The sequence below is a fragment of the Cetorhinus maximus genome, chromosome 33 (genome assembly GCF_964194155.1).
Source record: "Cetorhinus maximus chromosome 33, sCetMax3.hap1.1, whole genome shotgun sequence".
Lineage (NCBI taxonomy): Eukaryota > Metazoa > Chordata > Chondrichthyes > Lamniformes > Cetorhinidae > Cetorhinus > Cetorhinus maximus.
This window is the reverse complement of record NC_135911.1, coordinates 12,761,788-12,777,981: the sequence shown is the minus strand read 5'-3', so window position 1 is coordinate 12,777,981 and position 16,194 is coordinate 12,761,788. Positions and strand designations below refer to the sequence as shown.

Here is a 16,194-nt window from a genome sequence, read left to right as displayed (position 1 = left end):
AGTTTGGGACCAATTGGACAAGACGGCCAAATATGATGGGCCAAATGGTCCCCTTTTCTACCATATCACTCTGTGATTATCTGAATTTTAACTGCACAGCAAATGAGAGACAAACACTCAGTTCCGTAAATTTGACACCTTCATACACTCACTAGTAAACCTTATCTTTACGATCTTTCAGTTCTTTCACCTTACCTTGGTTATGAAGATGGCGAGATTGGGCCGGACGTCCGTAGGCTGACTCATTGCCTATTCTCAGCATTGCTGCGGTGTGTTCTTGGTGGCTTCTTACTGAACTTCACTCTGCACTCCTCCAATTCTAACCGTTTGCTCACCCTAAAGGGTTAGGGAAGACACTTCAGAGCTTAGGGCTCCAGGCAACTAGAGGCACGGCCGCCAGTGGTGGCGCGATGAAAATCAGGCGATGCTCAAGAAGCCAGAATTGGAGAAACGCAGGGATTTCGGAGAGTTACAGGGACTGGAGGAGGTTACACAGATAGGGAAGTAATTTGGGGCTGGAGATTAGAGATAAGGAGGGTTATAGGGGCTGGAGGTAGTTACAGAGATAGGGAGGGGCAAAGTGCCTGGGCAAGGTTACAGAGATAGGGAGGGTCGTAGGGGCTGAAGGAGATTAAAGAGATATGGAGGGTTGTGGGGCTGGAGACGTTACAGAGATTGGCAGGGTTGTAGGGCCTGAAGGAGGTTACAGAGATAGGGAGGCTTGTGTGGGCTGGAGGAGGTTACAGAGATAGGGAGGGTGGTAAGGACTGGAGGAGGTTGCAGAGATAGGGAAGGTTTTAACACGAGGGACTGAATTTTATGTTTGAGATGTTGCCAGACCAGGAGCCAGTGTCACAGGAGTGATGGGTGAATTGGGACATGGTGTGACTGGGACTTGGTCATTGCTGAATCGGTTCCCAATCAGAGCTCAATAAGAATGATTACAAAGAATTGAATTTTACAAAGACTATTAACCATAAACCTGTCCGAACTAACGATGATATTACCTTGGAGAACTGACAGGAGGAAGTAAGATTTCCCGATTATTGTCTACTCCCAGATATTTCATCAGCTTCCCACTCAAGCTGCGAAAGAGCAAGGAGGTAATGAGACCTCACCTCTTGTCCCACAGCTCTTGAGAGATCAGAACTGCTTTCAGACAATGTCTTCACAGCGCTTCATTAACCCTCAATACTGGTAGTGCAGCATTCCCTCAGTACTGATCCTCCAACAGTGCAGCACTCCCTCAGTACTGACCCCCCGACAGTGTGACACTCCCCCAGTACTGGAACTCTGACAGTACAGTTTTACTTCAGTTCTGCCCCTCCGACAGTGCAGTGCTGCCTCAAAACTGACCCTCCGACAGCGCAGTGCTTCCTCAGTAAAGATGCTGGGACTATGAGGCTGGAATATCAGCTCAAGTTCATATCTCTGTGCTTCCTTCGTCCCTTGAGCTAGAAAGATGTCCTGCACAAGAAACTTGCATCTCACACTGAGATCTCAATAATCAGTAGAAATCTTTTAAAGGCATCAATCATTGGAATCTGACTTTATGGTCATGGAAATTAATTCCAATCGTTCCATTACTTACTCAGGGCCTGTCCGACTGCTCGCCTGGGCAGTAACTGCCCACATGCTCTGCTTGAACTGAATGACCTCTTCCTGTGCTGCTCCCTCTGTGTATTTAATTAGAAAGGGTTGATGTGTCACTGTGAGTCCAAATGTGAGGTGATTGGTGTGAAAGCAACTCTTTGCCTTGCACTGTAAGCAAACTATTGCTCAATGTGCCTCTCCTTCTGTTGCTGTGTAACAGGCTTCAGAAACTGAACAGCCTGTTCCTGTGCAACAGACTCGAGGGGCTGAATGGCCTCCTCCTGTTTTGTTATTCGTTCATGAGATGGGGGCATCACTGGCCAGGCCAGCATTTATTGCCCATCCCTATTTACACTTGAGAAGAAAATGGCTTGCTAGGCCATTTAAGAGTCAACCACATTAGGTCTGGAGTCAGGTGTAGGCTACACAGCAGATTTCCTTCCCTAAAGGGCATTCGTGAACAATGTGGGTTTTTACGACAATCAGACTTTCAATTTTCAGATTTTTTCTTATTGAATTCAAATTCCACCATCTGCAACAGTGGGATTCGAACCTGGATTTCCGGAGCATTGTCCATCACTCTGAATTACTAGTCCAGCGGCAACACTGCTACGCCAACACCTCCTCCTGTTCCACTGTAACAGTCTCAAGAGGGCTAAATGGCCTCTTGTTCCTATTCAATGGGCAGTCAAGGATGCATTTGACGCTTGAGGGTAGCACCCTCAAACCCGATGCTGTCCTCACATGATTAACAGAGGGAGTGACCGGTTACAGATTAATGCAGGAGAATTATTTATTTTTCCAATCTTTGATCCAAGTGCCCGGTTGGGATCTTTTCATCAAACACAGAGCGGAACCAAGATCTAAGGCATTGGTCTCTGTATTCTGTAACACACCACACAGTTCATCCACCCACTCAGCCATCAGGACAGACGCTAAATGTACTTTCAAAACTGAAAGACTAAAATGGTTGTTTATTGTAGCTTTAGCTCATTCTGTAATGAAAGCTTTCTCATCCATCCATGATGTATTGAAAAACAAACAACTGCAGCCAACATGTCACATCATAATTCCCTCTGTTCACAGTTAGATTGGCAATATCAATGTAAACATGTTACGCTATAATGATGTCCTCCCACCAGTAGTGGCATTGTAGTCTCTTGTTTCACACCTGCCAGTTCCTCAGTCTGTTCAGTAGCGAATCTCCAAATTCTACAATCAACTTTTTTTCCCCTGCTTCTCAGATTGCTGTTAGTTTAGCTACTTAATTATGAATTAATATAAACTCTAAATATTTTCTGAAAATAAACTTGACCAGAAAATGTGGAGTAAATTATACCAACATGCCCTGGTCCAAATATCCACTGATCCTGTGTTCTCTGAAGTCTAAACTTTGTAAAGATTATTGTGTAAACATTCAAAAATAAGAAGGTGAGCAATGGGACGAAAATTGATTCAGATGCTCAGACACGGATTGAATTTGTCCATTCTGTCCTGTCGGAACATCTAGCAATGTCTAAAGACATTTACAATCACAACAGAGTGAAGAGTAGCTGCAACAGTGACGGCCAATCCTGAAAGAGAATGTATAAAATTAAGCCCAGAGAGAATGTTCACTGATAAATTATCACGCAACCTTGCAAGATAACATCAGTTTGAAAAATTTGCATCAGATTATACGTCAGACAGTTGTTTCTTAGTACAGAACTTGAATATTGCTGAAAAAAGAGATATGTTGCCGAAGGTTTTCATCTTGCACTCATCAGGACAAATGCAAGAATGCCAAATTTCAAATAAACACGACAATTTTTATAACAGTAGAAAAGGGTGCTGATTGGCAAGTCGACTCTGATTGGCCGAGGCTTTGCTATGGAGAATGCAACAGAGAACCATCGCTCCCCAAGCTCCTAGATAATTCAATAATGGCACAAGGCTTCAACATAATCCTTTTGTTTGCAGAGAACAGTCCCTGCGTATAAGTGTATGATGCTTCAAGCAAGCATAAATGAGCCATGTTATGAGCTCGACTGATTATCTTAAATTGTTTGTTAGTGTAGCTATTAGTGCACTCAAGATTGTTCAGCAAGTGCTGCCCTGTTGTGGAAGCACATCTCACAGTGGACGTTTTGGGTTTTGCAAGCACAGACTGGCTGAGTACATTTTGTATTCTGCCTATTCTGAACAGTGCTGTTTGATTCCATCAGCCAATTGCAGGGACATACGGCTTATGTACCTGGCATCATACCAAGCGCTAAAAGATTATATGAAGAGGTTTCAAACTATTTTTGGGGGTTGTTGTCCTGTGGTTTTTACGAGGTGCTGGAATGGCTCGATGGTTAGCTTCTGAAGCCACAAAGCCCCCACCTGCCTCCGATCAAATCCACCTACTACTGGACTTACTATGAAAGAACCCAGCCACTGGTGTAGGCAAGCCAGCGTGTATCGGTGGTGATCTGCAGCATGCACAATCAGGCGAGATTAGTGGAAAAAAAGGGCATCCAGCTGTAAAGCCACCCGCCAAATCCAAAACAATGTGGGAAGTGATCAACCAGCATTGTGGCGAGGCCATGGAACATGGGAAAAGTTGAAAGAGAGGAGCTCCTGTGGTTTTAAATGAGGTACATTGGAGTCTCGAATGATTCTCTTGTTCTGCATTCTCCTCAAGTGTGTGTGTCTCATTCTTGCTGAGTTTATACATTCCCATACACATACTCCTTCTCAAACTCGCAGGTTTCGTAAAGATCATCATTTGTATAAGGATTGACTCTGCGGTTAGATTTCATTTCCAGATCCTTCTCATCTTTCTTCTGTAATAGAAACAGAAATGATCAGATTGACAATCAGAGTGATCTGTGTTTAGTATTATTGATCCAAATCGAAAATTCCAACCACAATAGATACATAAATTATTGATACTGAATGGATTTTGGTTATTGATACTGAACGGTGTTTGATTATTGATTCTGAACGAGGTTTGATTATTGTTACTGAATGGTGTTTGATTATTGATAGTGAACAGGGTTTGATTATTGATACTGAACTGGGTTTGATTATTGATACTGAACAGGGTTTGATTATTGATACTGAACTTTGTTGGGTTTGATTATTGATACTGAACGGTGTTTGATTATTGATACTGAGCTTTGTTGGGTTTGATTATTGATACTGAACGGGGTTTGATTATTGCTACTGAACTGGGTTTGATTATTGATACTGAACGGGGTTTGATTATTGATACTCAACTTTGTTGGGTTTGATTATTGATACTGAACGGGGTTTGATTATTGATACTGAACTGGGTTTGATTATTGATACTGAACGGTGTTTAATTATTGATACTGAATGGGATTTGATTATTGATACTGAACTGGGTTTGATTATTGATACTGAACTGGGTTTGAATATTGATACTGAACTTTCTTGGGTTTGATTATTGATACTGAACTGGATTTGATTGTTGATACTGAACTTTGTTGGGTTTGATTATTAATACTAAACTGGGTTTGATTATTGATACTGAACTTTGAGGGTTTTAATTATTGCTGGAGAGAGTTCCAGATTTCCACTCCCCTTTGTGTGAAGAAGTGCTTCCTGACATCACCCATGAACGGCCTGGCTCGAATTTTAATGTTCTTCCCCCTTGTTCTGTCTCCACATTCCATAGGTCGTGGAAATGAATTCCAATCGTTCCATTACTTACCCCAGACCTGTCCGACTGCTCTCCTGGGGAGTTACTGCCGAAACACTCTACTTGGGCTGAATGACCTCTTCCTGTGCTGCTCTCTCTCTATTTAATTAGAAAGGGTTGATGGATCACTGTGAGTCAAATCAGGAATGGGGGAACAATGAGAAAATACTCCATTGTTGAAATTAACAACCTTTGTTTTATTGATCAAACTGCTCAATTCTGTTCATTTAACTGTTCATTCTTCGTATCCTGACATGCTGTTATGTTTCCAGTGTATATCTGGGCAGTCGTTGACGGAGTTTCTACTCAGTCTTATTCCCGAGGGCGCAATGGATTTTCTGAATGAGCAGATGTTCCTCAGAACCCTTAGAAAATGTCAGTGATCGGAGAACATACAGGAAAGGGTGGAAGAGAGTGGATGAGAGGGAGAGCAGAAAGGATGAGTGAATGAGACAGGGAAAAGTGAAGAGATAGAGCGAGACAGGAGGGTAAGTGTGAAATCCTAATGCCAGGACCACAGCCGGAATGAATCACGTCAAGTGCCACTGTTGTTCTATTTTCGCAATGTCTTGCTTGGTCCTCTGGCAGGAATTGTGTTGACAGTGTGACTGTGTGTCTACGTGTTACTGTACTACACATTTATAGGCTACGTGTTACTATATGTTTATATGCATCTTATTTGGTTCTGGCTCTTGATCTCTGAGCAATTGGCCCCACGCCCAACCCAGGACTTGGGGTGGGTTTTGAATCTACTCCGGAAAGGAAGAAAGACCTGCATTTATGTAGCGCTTTTCACAACCTCAGGACATCCCGAAGCATTTCACAATCCAGGTCATTGCACCCAGTGCCAACACTGAGGGAGTACTGCAATGTCTGCCTTCTCAGGTAGATGTAAAAGATCCCGTGGACACTATTAGGAGAAGAGCACAGGGAATTTTCCCAAGTTTCATTTGGTTCATATTTTTCGTTCAAAATTCCAACACGACCAAGGCCATTGTCATGTTGCTGTTTGTGGGAGCTTGCTGTGCTCAGATCGGCTACCCCATTTCCTACATTACAAGGCTTCAAAAGTATTTCATTCACTTTAAATTGTTTTGGGACATCGTGAGCTCGTGAAAGGTGCTGTAGAAATGCAAGCTCTCTCTCTCGAAGGAGAGAAGTTTGAGCTGAGGATGTTGAAGAACAACCGATTAAACCTTGGCACTTACTTCCTCACACACTTGAAGATGAAAAATCCACTCAGTCCAACATTCAAAGTGATTCCAGCTCCAAGCAATCCTGCTTTCCATTCATTGGAGGCTGCAGCTGTAAAAAGAGCCAATGAATGACTCCGGTACAGTTTTACAATGGTTCTCAGATGTGCACATAATCATTCTGAACTTGTGATGACTCAATCTGACTGATAGTAAAGTCCAATTGATCAACTTTAGGCTTAGGAGTAGTCAGGTTAATAGAGGTTGCAAGAGAAACTCGTGGGTGTGTGTTTGTGCTGTTTAGGAGAGTGTGTGTGTATGTGCATGTGCACGTACGTGTGTGTGTGTCTTTGTCTACATCTATGTTAGCATGTGTGTGTGAGTGCGTGTTTGAGTGGGTTTGTGTGTGTCTCCGTGTCTGTGTGTGTGAGTGGGTTTGTGTGTGTCCCTGTGTGTGAGTGGGTTTGTGTGTGTCTCCGTGTGTGTGTGTCTGGGTTTGTGTGTGTCTCCGTGTGTGTGCCCATGTATCTTCTATGTCTGTCTGTGTGTGTGCATATGGGTGTGAGAGATTCTGTGTGTCTCTATGCACATCTGTATTTCTGTGTATTTGTGTGTGAACATGTAACTGCCAGGGACGCCTCCACCTCAAAGACCAGCCTGTTATTGTCACCAACACAGTTACAGCAAAAGTGTCTTTGTAAATCCAATTTCCTTGTCGATGCCAATTTGCTCATATCTAAAGAATTTTTGAAGTTTTTATACACTCACATTCAACGGTGAAGGTTATGAACCCCTCCACTGCTCCATGTTCACTCTCTGCCACACACTGATAGCCTCCAGTGTCCCTGGATGTAACGCGAGGAATCACCAACCACAGCTCATTGTTGGAACTTGTTCTGTTCATTGGGACATTAAGATGTCGCCACGTCAGGTTAGAAGCTGGGAAACTCTCGACAGAGCAGATTATCACTGCAGAATTCCCCTCAATTATATTGATCAATGAAGTGTCAATCATATCAAGAGAAGTAATTGAGAGATTCTGTGATGCGTCTAAAAACAAATAAAGATCAGTTAATTTACATTGACTGAAGCACTTTGAGACACCCTGAGAATGTGAAAGGTGTGATATCAATGTGGGTTCCTTCACAACAAAGCACATAATCCATGCAGACACTTCATTTCAGTACTGAGGGAGCGCTGCACTGTCAGAGGGTCAGTACTGAGGGAGTGCTGCGCTGTTAGAGGGTCAGTCATTCGTGTAGATGTTGTACAGCAGCGGTGCAAGCACGCTTCCCTGAGGCAGACCATTCTTCTGAATACGCCACTTGCTGCGCTTCCCACCCAGTTCAACATAGAACTGGCGATTCTGAAGCATGCTTTCTAACAGCTCTCTTAAGTGAATATCTTTTGTCATCTCTAGGATCTTGCAGAGGAGACGTCTATGGTTCACTGGGTCGTATGCTGCTGACAGGTCTACAAAAACAGCACCTGTTACCATCTCTTGCTCAAAACCATCTTCGATATGTTGTGTGAGGTTGAGCAGTTGGCTTGTTGTTGATTTGCCGGGGCGGAAACCTGCTAGCTCTGGAATGATCTTCTCATCTACAGTTGGTGCTATCCTATTGAGTATCAGGCGTTCCAACACCTTATTGGTGTGGCAAAGCAGTGAGATTGGCCGAAAACTCTTAGGATCTGAGGGATCTTTCCCGGGCTTCAATAGTGCGATTACATGTGCCTTCTGCCAAATATTAGGTAGCTTGTGTGTTGCCAGACAGTGGCTGAACAATTGTAGGAGCCATTTCTTTGCTTGCTGTCCAAAATGCTTTATCTGCTCCGTTGCTATGTTGTCAAGACCAATTGCTTTCCTGTGTTTTAGACTAGATATACCAGTTTCCAGCTCCTCCATGGAGAATGGTCCAGTGAAGCAGGGGTCATCGCTGTACTTCTTCCTATCTAGTTGTGCTCTTGGTTGTTTCTTGTTGATTTTTCCATTTAGGAGCAACTAGTGTGCAACTTGGTTTGCAGACACATTTGGATGTTGGGCAGCTTTCTTGGGATCGCCTCCAAGTTTGCGTATGAGAGACCATGCCTTCTTGCTGTTTTTTGTAAGATCTGTTGTCTCTATCAAGGTGTCCCAGGTGTTTTGACGCTCTTGAGAGATACTTAACATCATCCTCTCACCGGTAGATATTGTTTCCTCTGAGAAGGGGTCAGATTTAAACATTGAGACATACTCCCAGTAGAGTTCAGCATTCTCCTTGGTGAGACCAGAGATGTAGTGTGCTATACAACCTTGGGGGATCTTCCTTCTGGCTGTTTTCTGGACAGCTTTTGCAACAGGTTGTAGTGCTCAGGTGGTGGTTTAATGCGTTTAACCTTACGGTCAAGTGCTCTTGTGAACCCGTTCCAATCGGCCTTCTTGTAGTTGAAGCACCTTTTGAATGGTACGACGGTTGGTAACACTGCTGCATTTACCTGGATACCAATAGGACGGTGTTGTGTCTGTGGTATTGGGTCTGTGACAAACTTCTTGCAGAGGCCAGCGATGTCGTTGCTGACAATGGCAAGGTCTGGGTTATAACTACACTTCCAGGGGGCACTGTGAAAGGAGGCTGGTAATTTAGGATTGTGGATGAGACTAAGCTGGTTAGCGTCCATCCATTCTTCGACTGCTTCTCCATCGCTGTTAGACTCCTTGTACCCCCATTGGGTACTGTGGCTATTAAAGTCTCCAATGATGATCTGTAGTTTACTATGCAGGTTGGGTACAGGGTTAGAGAAGCTGAAATCTGTGCCAGGTGGCTTGTACACTGAGGTCACTACTACTTTGCTCAGCTTTACAGTTAGAATTTCGATGTTGTCCTTCTCTGTTTTAGAAGTGGCTTGTACAACTCAACCAGCTCTAACAAACACAGCACAGCCATATTGTCGATGAGGTCTTTCAATAACCAGGAACATTCCTGGTATTTTTGGGCGGTTGTTCTCACTTCCTCTGTGTGTCTCCTGTAGGCAGAGGACATCACACTGCAACTGATTGCATAATGTAGCGAGGATGTTTTGTTTAGCTACAGAGAACCCTTCAATGTTAGCAGATATAACAGTCAATGCCGGTCTTGGAAAAGACCCGTGTTTCTGACATCGACGACTTCCGTCTTCAGGCATGATGTTGCTACTTGATCAAATCTACATGAATGACCAACCTTTCGACGGTGTCACACGCCGTTTTATATATGCTGATGACTTATGTGTCACTGCCCAAAGCACTGATTTTAACACTGTGGAGAAAATGCTTTCTGAGGCCTTGGAGGGACTAACATCCTACTTTGAAGAAAACCACCTTCGCGCAAACCCATCGAAGACACAAGTTTGTGCATTCCACCTCAGAAACCGTGAAGCCAAATGCCAGCTTAAAGTAACCTGGTGTGGAGCAACACTGACGCATTGCGAGCACCCTATCTACTTAGGAGTCACCCTTGACAGATGCCTCACCTTCAAGAACCACATCGAAAAGACAAAGGCAAAAGTGAGCGCATGAAACAACATCCTGAATAAGCTCATTTACACAAAATGGAGAGCAAACCTGAAAATATTGCGAACCAGTGCACTTGCTCTTTGCTATTCCACTGCCGAATATGCCTGCCCTGCATGGGAAAGATCTACTCATGCTAAGAAGACGGATGCCATTCTGAATGCAAGCTGCTGACTTATCACAGTTTGTTTAAAACCAACAAACACCAACAGCCTCTATATCCTGGCGGGTATCACTCCCCCTGATATAAGAAGAACGGTAGCCAGCCAGAAAGAGCAACTCCGTCAAACATCAGGTGAGAGGCACCCTCTACATGGTCATACACCTACACCCAGCTGCCTAAAGTCAAGGAAGAGCTTAATGAACAGTGTTGTTCCATTACAATCAACCCCATCTGAAGCCCGCATCGCCTTGTGGAAAGACCGGCTCGCAAGTCTCGAACAACCCCCAGCGATGGAAATTCTTCCGGATGAAAGCTTTCCCCCAGGAGCTAATTGCAACTGGGCAACCTGGAAGTGCCTTAACAGACTTAGGACTGGTGTAGGTCGTTCAAAGGTGTCACTAAGCAAATGGGGATATACAACCAGCCCGACAACTTGTGAATGTGGAACTGAGTCACAGACTATGCAACATCTCCTGCAATGCCTATTGCTAGAGGAACCCTGCACTGTTGCAGATATTGCCGAATTCAACAACAAGGCGCAAAAATGTGTCCAGTTCTGGCTGGGCCAATATAGGCTGTCCGTGGACACGATAAGAAGAAGAGGGTCAGTACTGAGGGAGTGCTGCACTTTTGGAGGGTCGGTACTGAGGGTGTGCTGTGCTGTTGGAGGGTCAGTACTGAGGGAGCGCTGCACTGTCGGAGGGGAACTATTGAGGGAGTGCTGCTCTGTTGGAAGTGATGTTTTTCGTGTGAGCTGTTAAGCCAAGGATCCAACTCCTCTCTCAACTGGATGTAAATGATCCCATGTTACTATTCAGTGGAAAGATCTCTCTGGCCAATTATTATGAATAAAAAACATGACCTGGTTCTCACCATATTGTTGTTTGTGGAATCTTGCTGTGCACAAGAATGAAGGATGTCTGTACTTACATTGCACAGTTAATATGAGGGTCCGCTCCGATGCAACAGGTGGATATCTCACTCTGCAGCTGAGAGTTTGTCCGTGGTGTTTGAGCGATGGGATCAGGGCCAGAACAGAAGTATAGGTCAGAGTGACACCATGCTGAGTAGCAGTGTTTGAGACTGATCCAGGTACGTCAGTGGGAGTGTCCCAGGTTAAGACAGGTGCTGCTGTTCCATTGCATGTTGTGCTGAAAGTGCAGCTTACATCCACACGCTTTCCTGCAACAATTTCAGCAGGGAATATCGTGGGTTTATCTGTGAAATCTAACAGACAGAGAATGGATCCTTTTAGAGAAATATAACGTGAAGCATCAGTTCAAATAGAAATCACAGTCCCACAAGAGAAAGCACTTTTTTAATGATGATGTCAGAACTGAGATTAAATCCGATTCAGAAATACTTTCCTATTTTCTGACTTAGCGGAGGGTCTGCCACTCAGCTTAATACACTTTCACTCCGAGACCCTTGATTTGACAATAGCGATGTGAAGGCGGAAGAGCAGCTCACAGCTCGGTGAGAACTGGCCCCTCACTTTCTCAGAAACCTTTTCCAAAGTTAAATTGCAGGCTGTCCACAACAGACCAGAAACAATTTGAAACAACCCTTCAAACAGATGATCAGGTTATTGATCACATTGCTGCATGTTGGAGTTTCCTCTGCATAAATTACATGTTGTTACTCCTCCATTGCAACTGTCACTACACTTCAAAAATTACTTCACTAACTTTCGAAGCTCTTTGGCTCGCCCAGAGTTTGTGAAAGGCGCTGTCTGTGGGAGCTTGCTGTGCACAAATTGGCTCATGTGTTTCCAACATTACAGCAATAACTACAATGCAGAAATTACATCATTGGTTGTAACACAATTTGGGACATCCAGAGGTTGTGAAACGCGCTATAGAAATGCGAGTGTTTTGTCTTTCCTATTTTCAAACTTGGTGGGGAATCTGTCGCTGAGCTGAATACACTTTTGCTCTGAGACCCTTGAATTGACAATACTGGGATGTGGGTGATGGAGCAGCCCACAGCTCATGGAACCCTGGCTCATCATTCTCTGAGATCCGGGCCACTGATCCGATTGCCCTCTGTGGGAGCTTCCTGTGCACAAACTCACTGCCACGTTAGAACAGTGACTACAAATCAGGAAGTATTTCATTGGCTGTGAAGGGATTTGGATCGTCCTGAGTTGGTGAAAGGCGCGATAGAAAGGTGAGTCTTTTGTCAATACGGAAGTCTTTTAAGCAGAATTAGAGAGATCGATGGGAATGAATAACCTGATAACATTGATGGACACAGTCAATCCATTTAATCATTGGTATTAGAGTGAGTATTGGAGGTTGCTTTAGGACTGAACTGGAAGCTATCACCAGGTTATTGAGAATCAGACAGTGTGTTATAATAAGCTGTGTTTTGTGTTAATATGTAAACGTCACAGTTTGCGTTATTTCCCATTGAGTGTTGAATGTGAATTGTTGACTAATTATAACACAGCTGTGATGAACCCAAAGCAAAAAGATAAAACAACTTAGACTTATATTTTGAAATCAGAAATTAGAACAGAAAATGCTGGAAAAACTCAGAAGTTCTGGCAGCATCTGCAGAGAGAGAAACAGAGTTAACATTTCAAGTCCATATGACTCTTTTTCTGCTTCAGAGCAGAACCCACTGGCTTTCCCAACATTTCCTGTTTTAATTTCAGATTTCCAACATCCGCGGTGTTTTACTTTTAAAGGTGGAGATTGGGCCTCGGAGTTTGGAAACCACAGTTCCCATCAGGCCCTGGGGGTGTCTGCACATGCGCAGATCGTTGTTTTTCACCATCTTTGGCCTCTGCGCATGTGCTGAAGCCGGAGAATGACCTCACATGCACAGTTGGCGCGTTGTACCATCTACAGGCCGGTAAACAGTCCTGCGCATGCGCCCAGTCAGTTTATTTTGTTTTTTCCAGCTGTTAACTGTTCCTGCGCAGAAGGGAAGAACCAAGGAAGGAAATGAAAGAGCGGGAGTAGAGGGCCAGGCGACCTAGAAGAGGAATGCCATTCCGCAGAATGTGCCAGAAGAGGCTGAACATGGGAGCCGCAGGGGGGCAGGTCCCAAAGAGAAGAAAAAAGTCGAGTGGGACAGAAAGAATCCCCAGGAAGACAATCGAGTTAAGTGGTGAGGACAGGAATCTGAAACAGATCCTGTTAAGTGGAATTGAAAATAAGGAGCGGAAAAAAAGCCTCCGAATTAAAGAGACCGAGCTGCGGGGAGCAGACTTGGAATGAGGTGGGATTAAGAGAAGCCAGAAGACTTGAGGAGGTAGCCGAAGGTCAGTGACTCCTTACTATGGGCTTTCCAAGCAGTGGTGTTCTGTTTGGCACAGCCGAACAGGGGTGAGCGTGTGCATGGAAGGCCCAGCTTGAGTGCACATAGAGATCCAGGGGAAGGAAACCTTGGAAAGAGAGGTTGAAGCCCTGGAAGTGGTTCTTTCTTGGAGACGCCTGAAAGAAAGTGTTGCGTAGGAGAGAACGCCAAAGTGAGTTCTTCGAACTTGAAGATTGGAAGCCCTCGTGAGAAAGACAGGTTTTCAGTGAGACTGGACGGCTCACAGTGTGATGAGGGTCTTGGGGGTTGATGAGAAAGCCAGAGAAATTTGGTTCTGGAGTGTGGTGTGGCTGACCACAGTTCACTTATTAGTTTACATGGACTGTATACTTACTGTGAACATTAGAGTATAAGATAGATTTTATAGCTTGTGTTATCTTTCCCAATATGTATATATCTGTAAGTGTATTCTTGGGGTGAAGGAGTAGTGTAATATAATTCATCTTTTCTTATTTCATAAGTGTTTTATTCTCTTGGTAAAGGTTCATTAGCAGAGTCCTGTGACTCTGTTCAGTAGCCACCCTCCACGTTTCTAAACAAAAAATAAAAGTTGGGGCCCATCAAGCCAGGCTCCACCTTGCGATCTGACTTGTCCAGCAGTAACATCAGCTGGGATCGTAATACAGCACTTACCAGAAACGTGAAGCTCGGTTGCAGGATAGTAGCTGTAACTATTGCTGCTGTCAAATTCTATTCTGAAATAATAAGGTCCTGCATCTTCCCGTGTGATGTTGTTTATAATCAGGAAACAGTCGCCATCTTTCAGGTCTCCAGACAGCCGGGTCTGATAGCGGAACCGTTGGAACTCATGATTGTGAAGCTTGGAGTGAAAGGCTATAGACGATGTTCCCTGTTCCTCATTATTAAACCAACTCCAGTTGGTTTACCAACTTTGATGGATAACTGTAATGACATGGAATCTGTACACATGAAACTTCCTGCGCTCTCGTGGAGTGTCGCCTTTCCACTCTTGCGACATTCCAACTGGGGAGAGAAAAATTAATATTTAACACTGGACCCTCGACAAATCACTGTGGATCCTTATTGTCTCAGGAATCTCTTTGGATCCTCATTGGCTAAGGAATCTCTTTGGGGATTCTGATGCAGCATTGTAGACTGACTTGTCCCCAAGCTCAGCACTGACCCTACTCCAGCAGATACTGTGAACACACCAACAAAGCGCCAGTAGCCTGAGCTCTGCATGTGTCGGAGGTGCCGCTGTGTTGGGTTCACAAGTTTCACAGATGATCTCACTGTATTTTTATTATTCAGTGAACTGAAACCAACATGGAACCCCTCCTACTCTTCCCCAGTATTCATGATCTCTGCAGCAGAGCTAAAGAGTTGCTGATCACAATGTATACTAACAATTTGAAATCAAAAACACAATATCTAAATTTGAGGAGGACTGCAACAAATTGAAGGAGGATGGTAATAAACTTGTCGAATGAGCAAATAATTGGCAAATATAGTTGAACACAGATAAATGTGAGGTCGTACATTTTGGTAGGAAGCATAGCGAGGCCATTTATTACTTGGAAGATGCAAGTCTCAGTCGGGTAGAGGAACAAAAGGATCTTGGAGTATGAATGTATCAATCACTAAAAGCTGCACCACAGATTAGCAAGGCCAAAAGAGAAGTGAACCAAGCACTGGATTTTCTTTCTGAAGGAATAGAATTGAAAAGTGGGGAAGTTATGTTAAACTTGTCTTGAACCTTGGTTAGATCACACTTAGGCCAGAATTTTTCCGTCGGCGAGTTGGGGGCGGGGCCCGCTCGATGACGCGGGATGACGTTGGGAAGAACCCCCAATGTCATCCCGCCCCATTTAAATATTCAGGAAGGCAGGCGGACAGCAAAGTCAGCTATCTGCCCGCCGACTTGTCAATGGCCAATTGAGGCCATTAACAGGATAATTAACCCAATTAAAGGCCCTGCCCTTCCAACCTTAAGGCTGGCGGGCAGGCCAGGAGCCCCAGCGGGCAATAGAAAAAACATGAAACCTCATCCACCAGCGGAATGAGGTTTCATGTCCGTTTTAAAAGTCTTTAATAAACTTTATGTCATATTTATTAACATGTCCCATCTCGTGTGACATTGTCACATGAGGGGGACATGTTAATAATTTTTTTATTTTTCTATTTTTGAGGTTTTTTAAACTGTCACCAATCTCCCTGAGACAGCACTTAGTCTCAGGGAGCAGTGCGCTCTATCACGCGCATGTGTGAAAGTGCGCACTTTGACAGTTGGGGAATCCCTCCCCCCCTCCGCACAGGAAGCGCATAGCGCTTCCAGTCGGGCAGCCTGCTGTGTAAGGCCCGCCCACTCAAAATGGCGGCGGGGCCCGCCCGCCCATCGAGGACTAAATTCTGCCCTTAGAGTACTGCGTACAGCTCTAAAAGGCAGGGCCACAGGTAAAAAGGTGATTAAATCAGCAAACCAAATATGGTGTATTATTTCTGACCTTAAATCGATAGGGGAGGCGGTGGTGTAATGGTATTGTCACTGGACTAGTATACCAAACACCCACTGTAATTCCCTGGGGACTGGGGTTTGAATCCCACCATGGCAGATGGTGAGATCTGAATTCAGTAAAAAAAAACCTGTAACTATGGACTATATTACACTACTCCTTCACCCCAAGAATACCTCTACAGATAGCCATGAAACTATTGTGGTAAAAACCCATCCGGTTCACTA

The 16,194-nt window shown here is 44.3% G+C and overlaps 2 protein-coding genes across 2 annotated transcripts in view; both read right to left on the bottom strand.

Moving 5' to 3' along the window:
* LOC144671611 (uncharacterized) overlaps window positions 1-16,194 on the bottom strand; it is a 307,259-nt gene that overhangs the window by 273,404 nt on the left and 17,661 nt on the right. The gene's annotated exons all lie outside the window — the stretch shown is intronic.
* The window catches only part of LOC144671537 (sialic acid-binding Ig-like lectin 12), a 98,297-nt gene that overhangs the window by 76,847 nt on the left and 5,256 nt on the right, over window positions 1-16,194 (bottom strand). Inside the window, exon 2 of the mRNA XM_078533490.1 lies at window positions 14,127-14,343. Within this exon, the coding sequence (XP_078389616.1) occupies window positions 14,127-14,343 (217 nt within the window). The remainder of the gene's footprint in view (window positions 1-14,126; window positions 14,344-16,194) is intronic.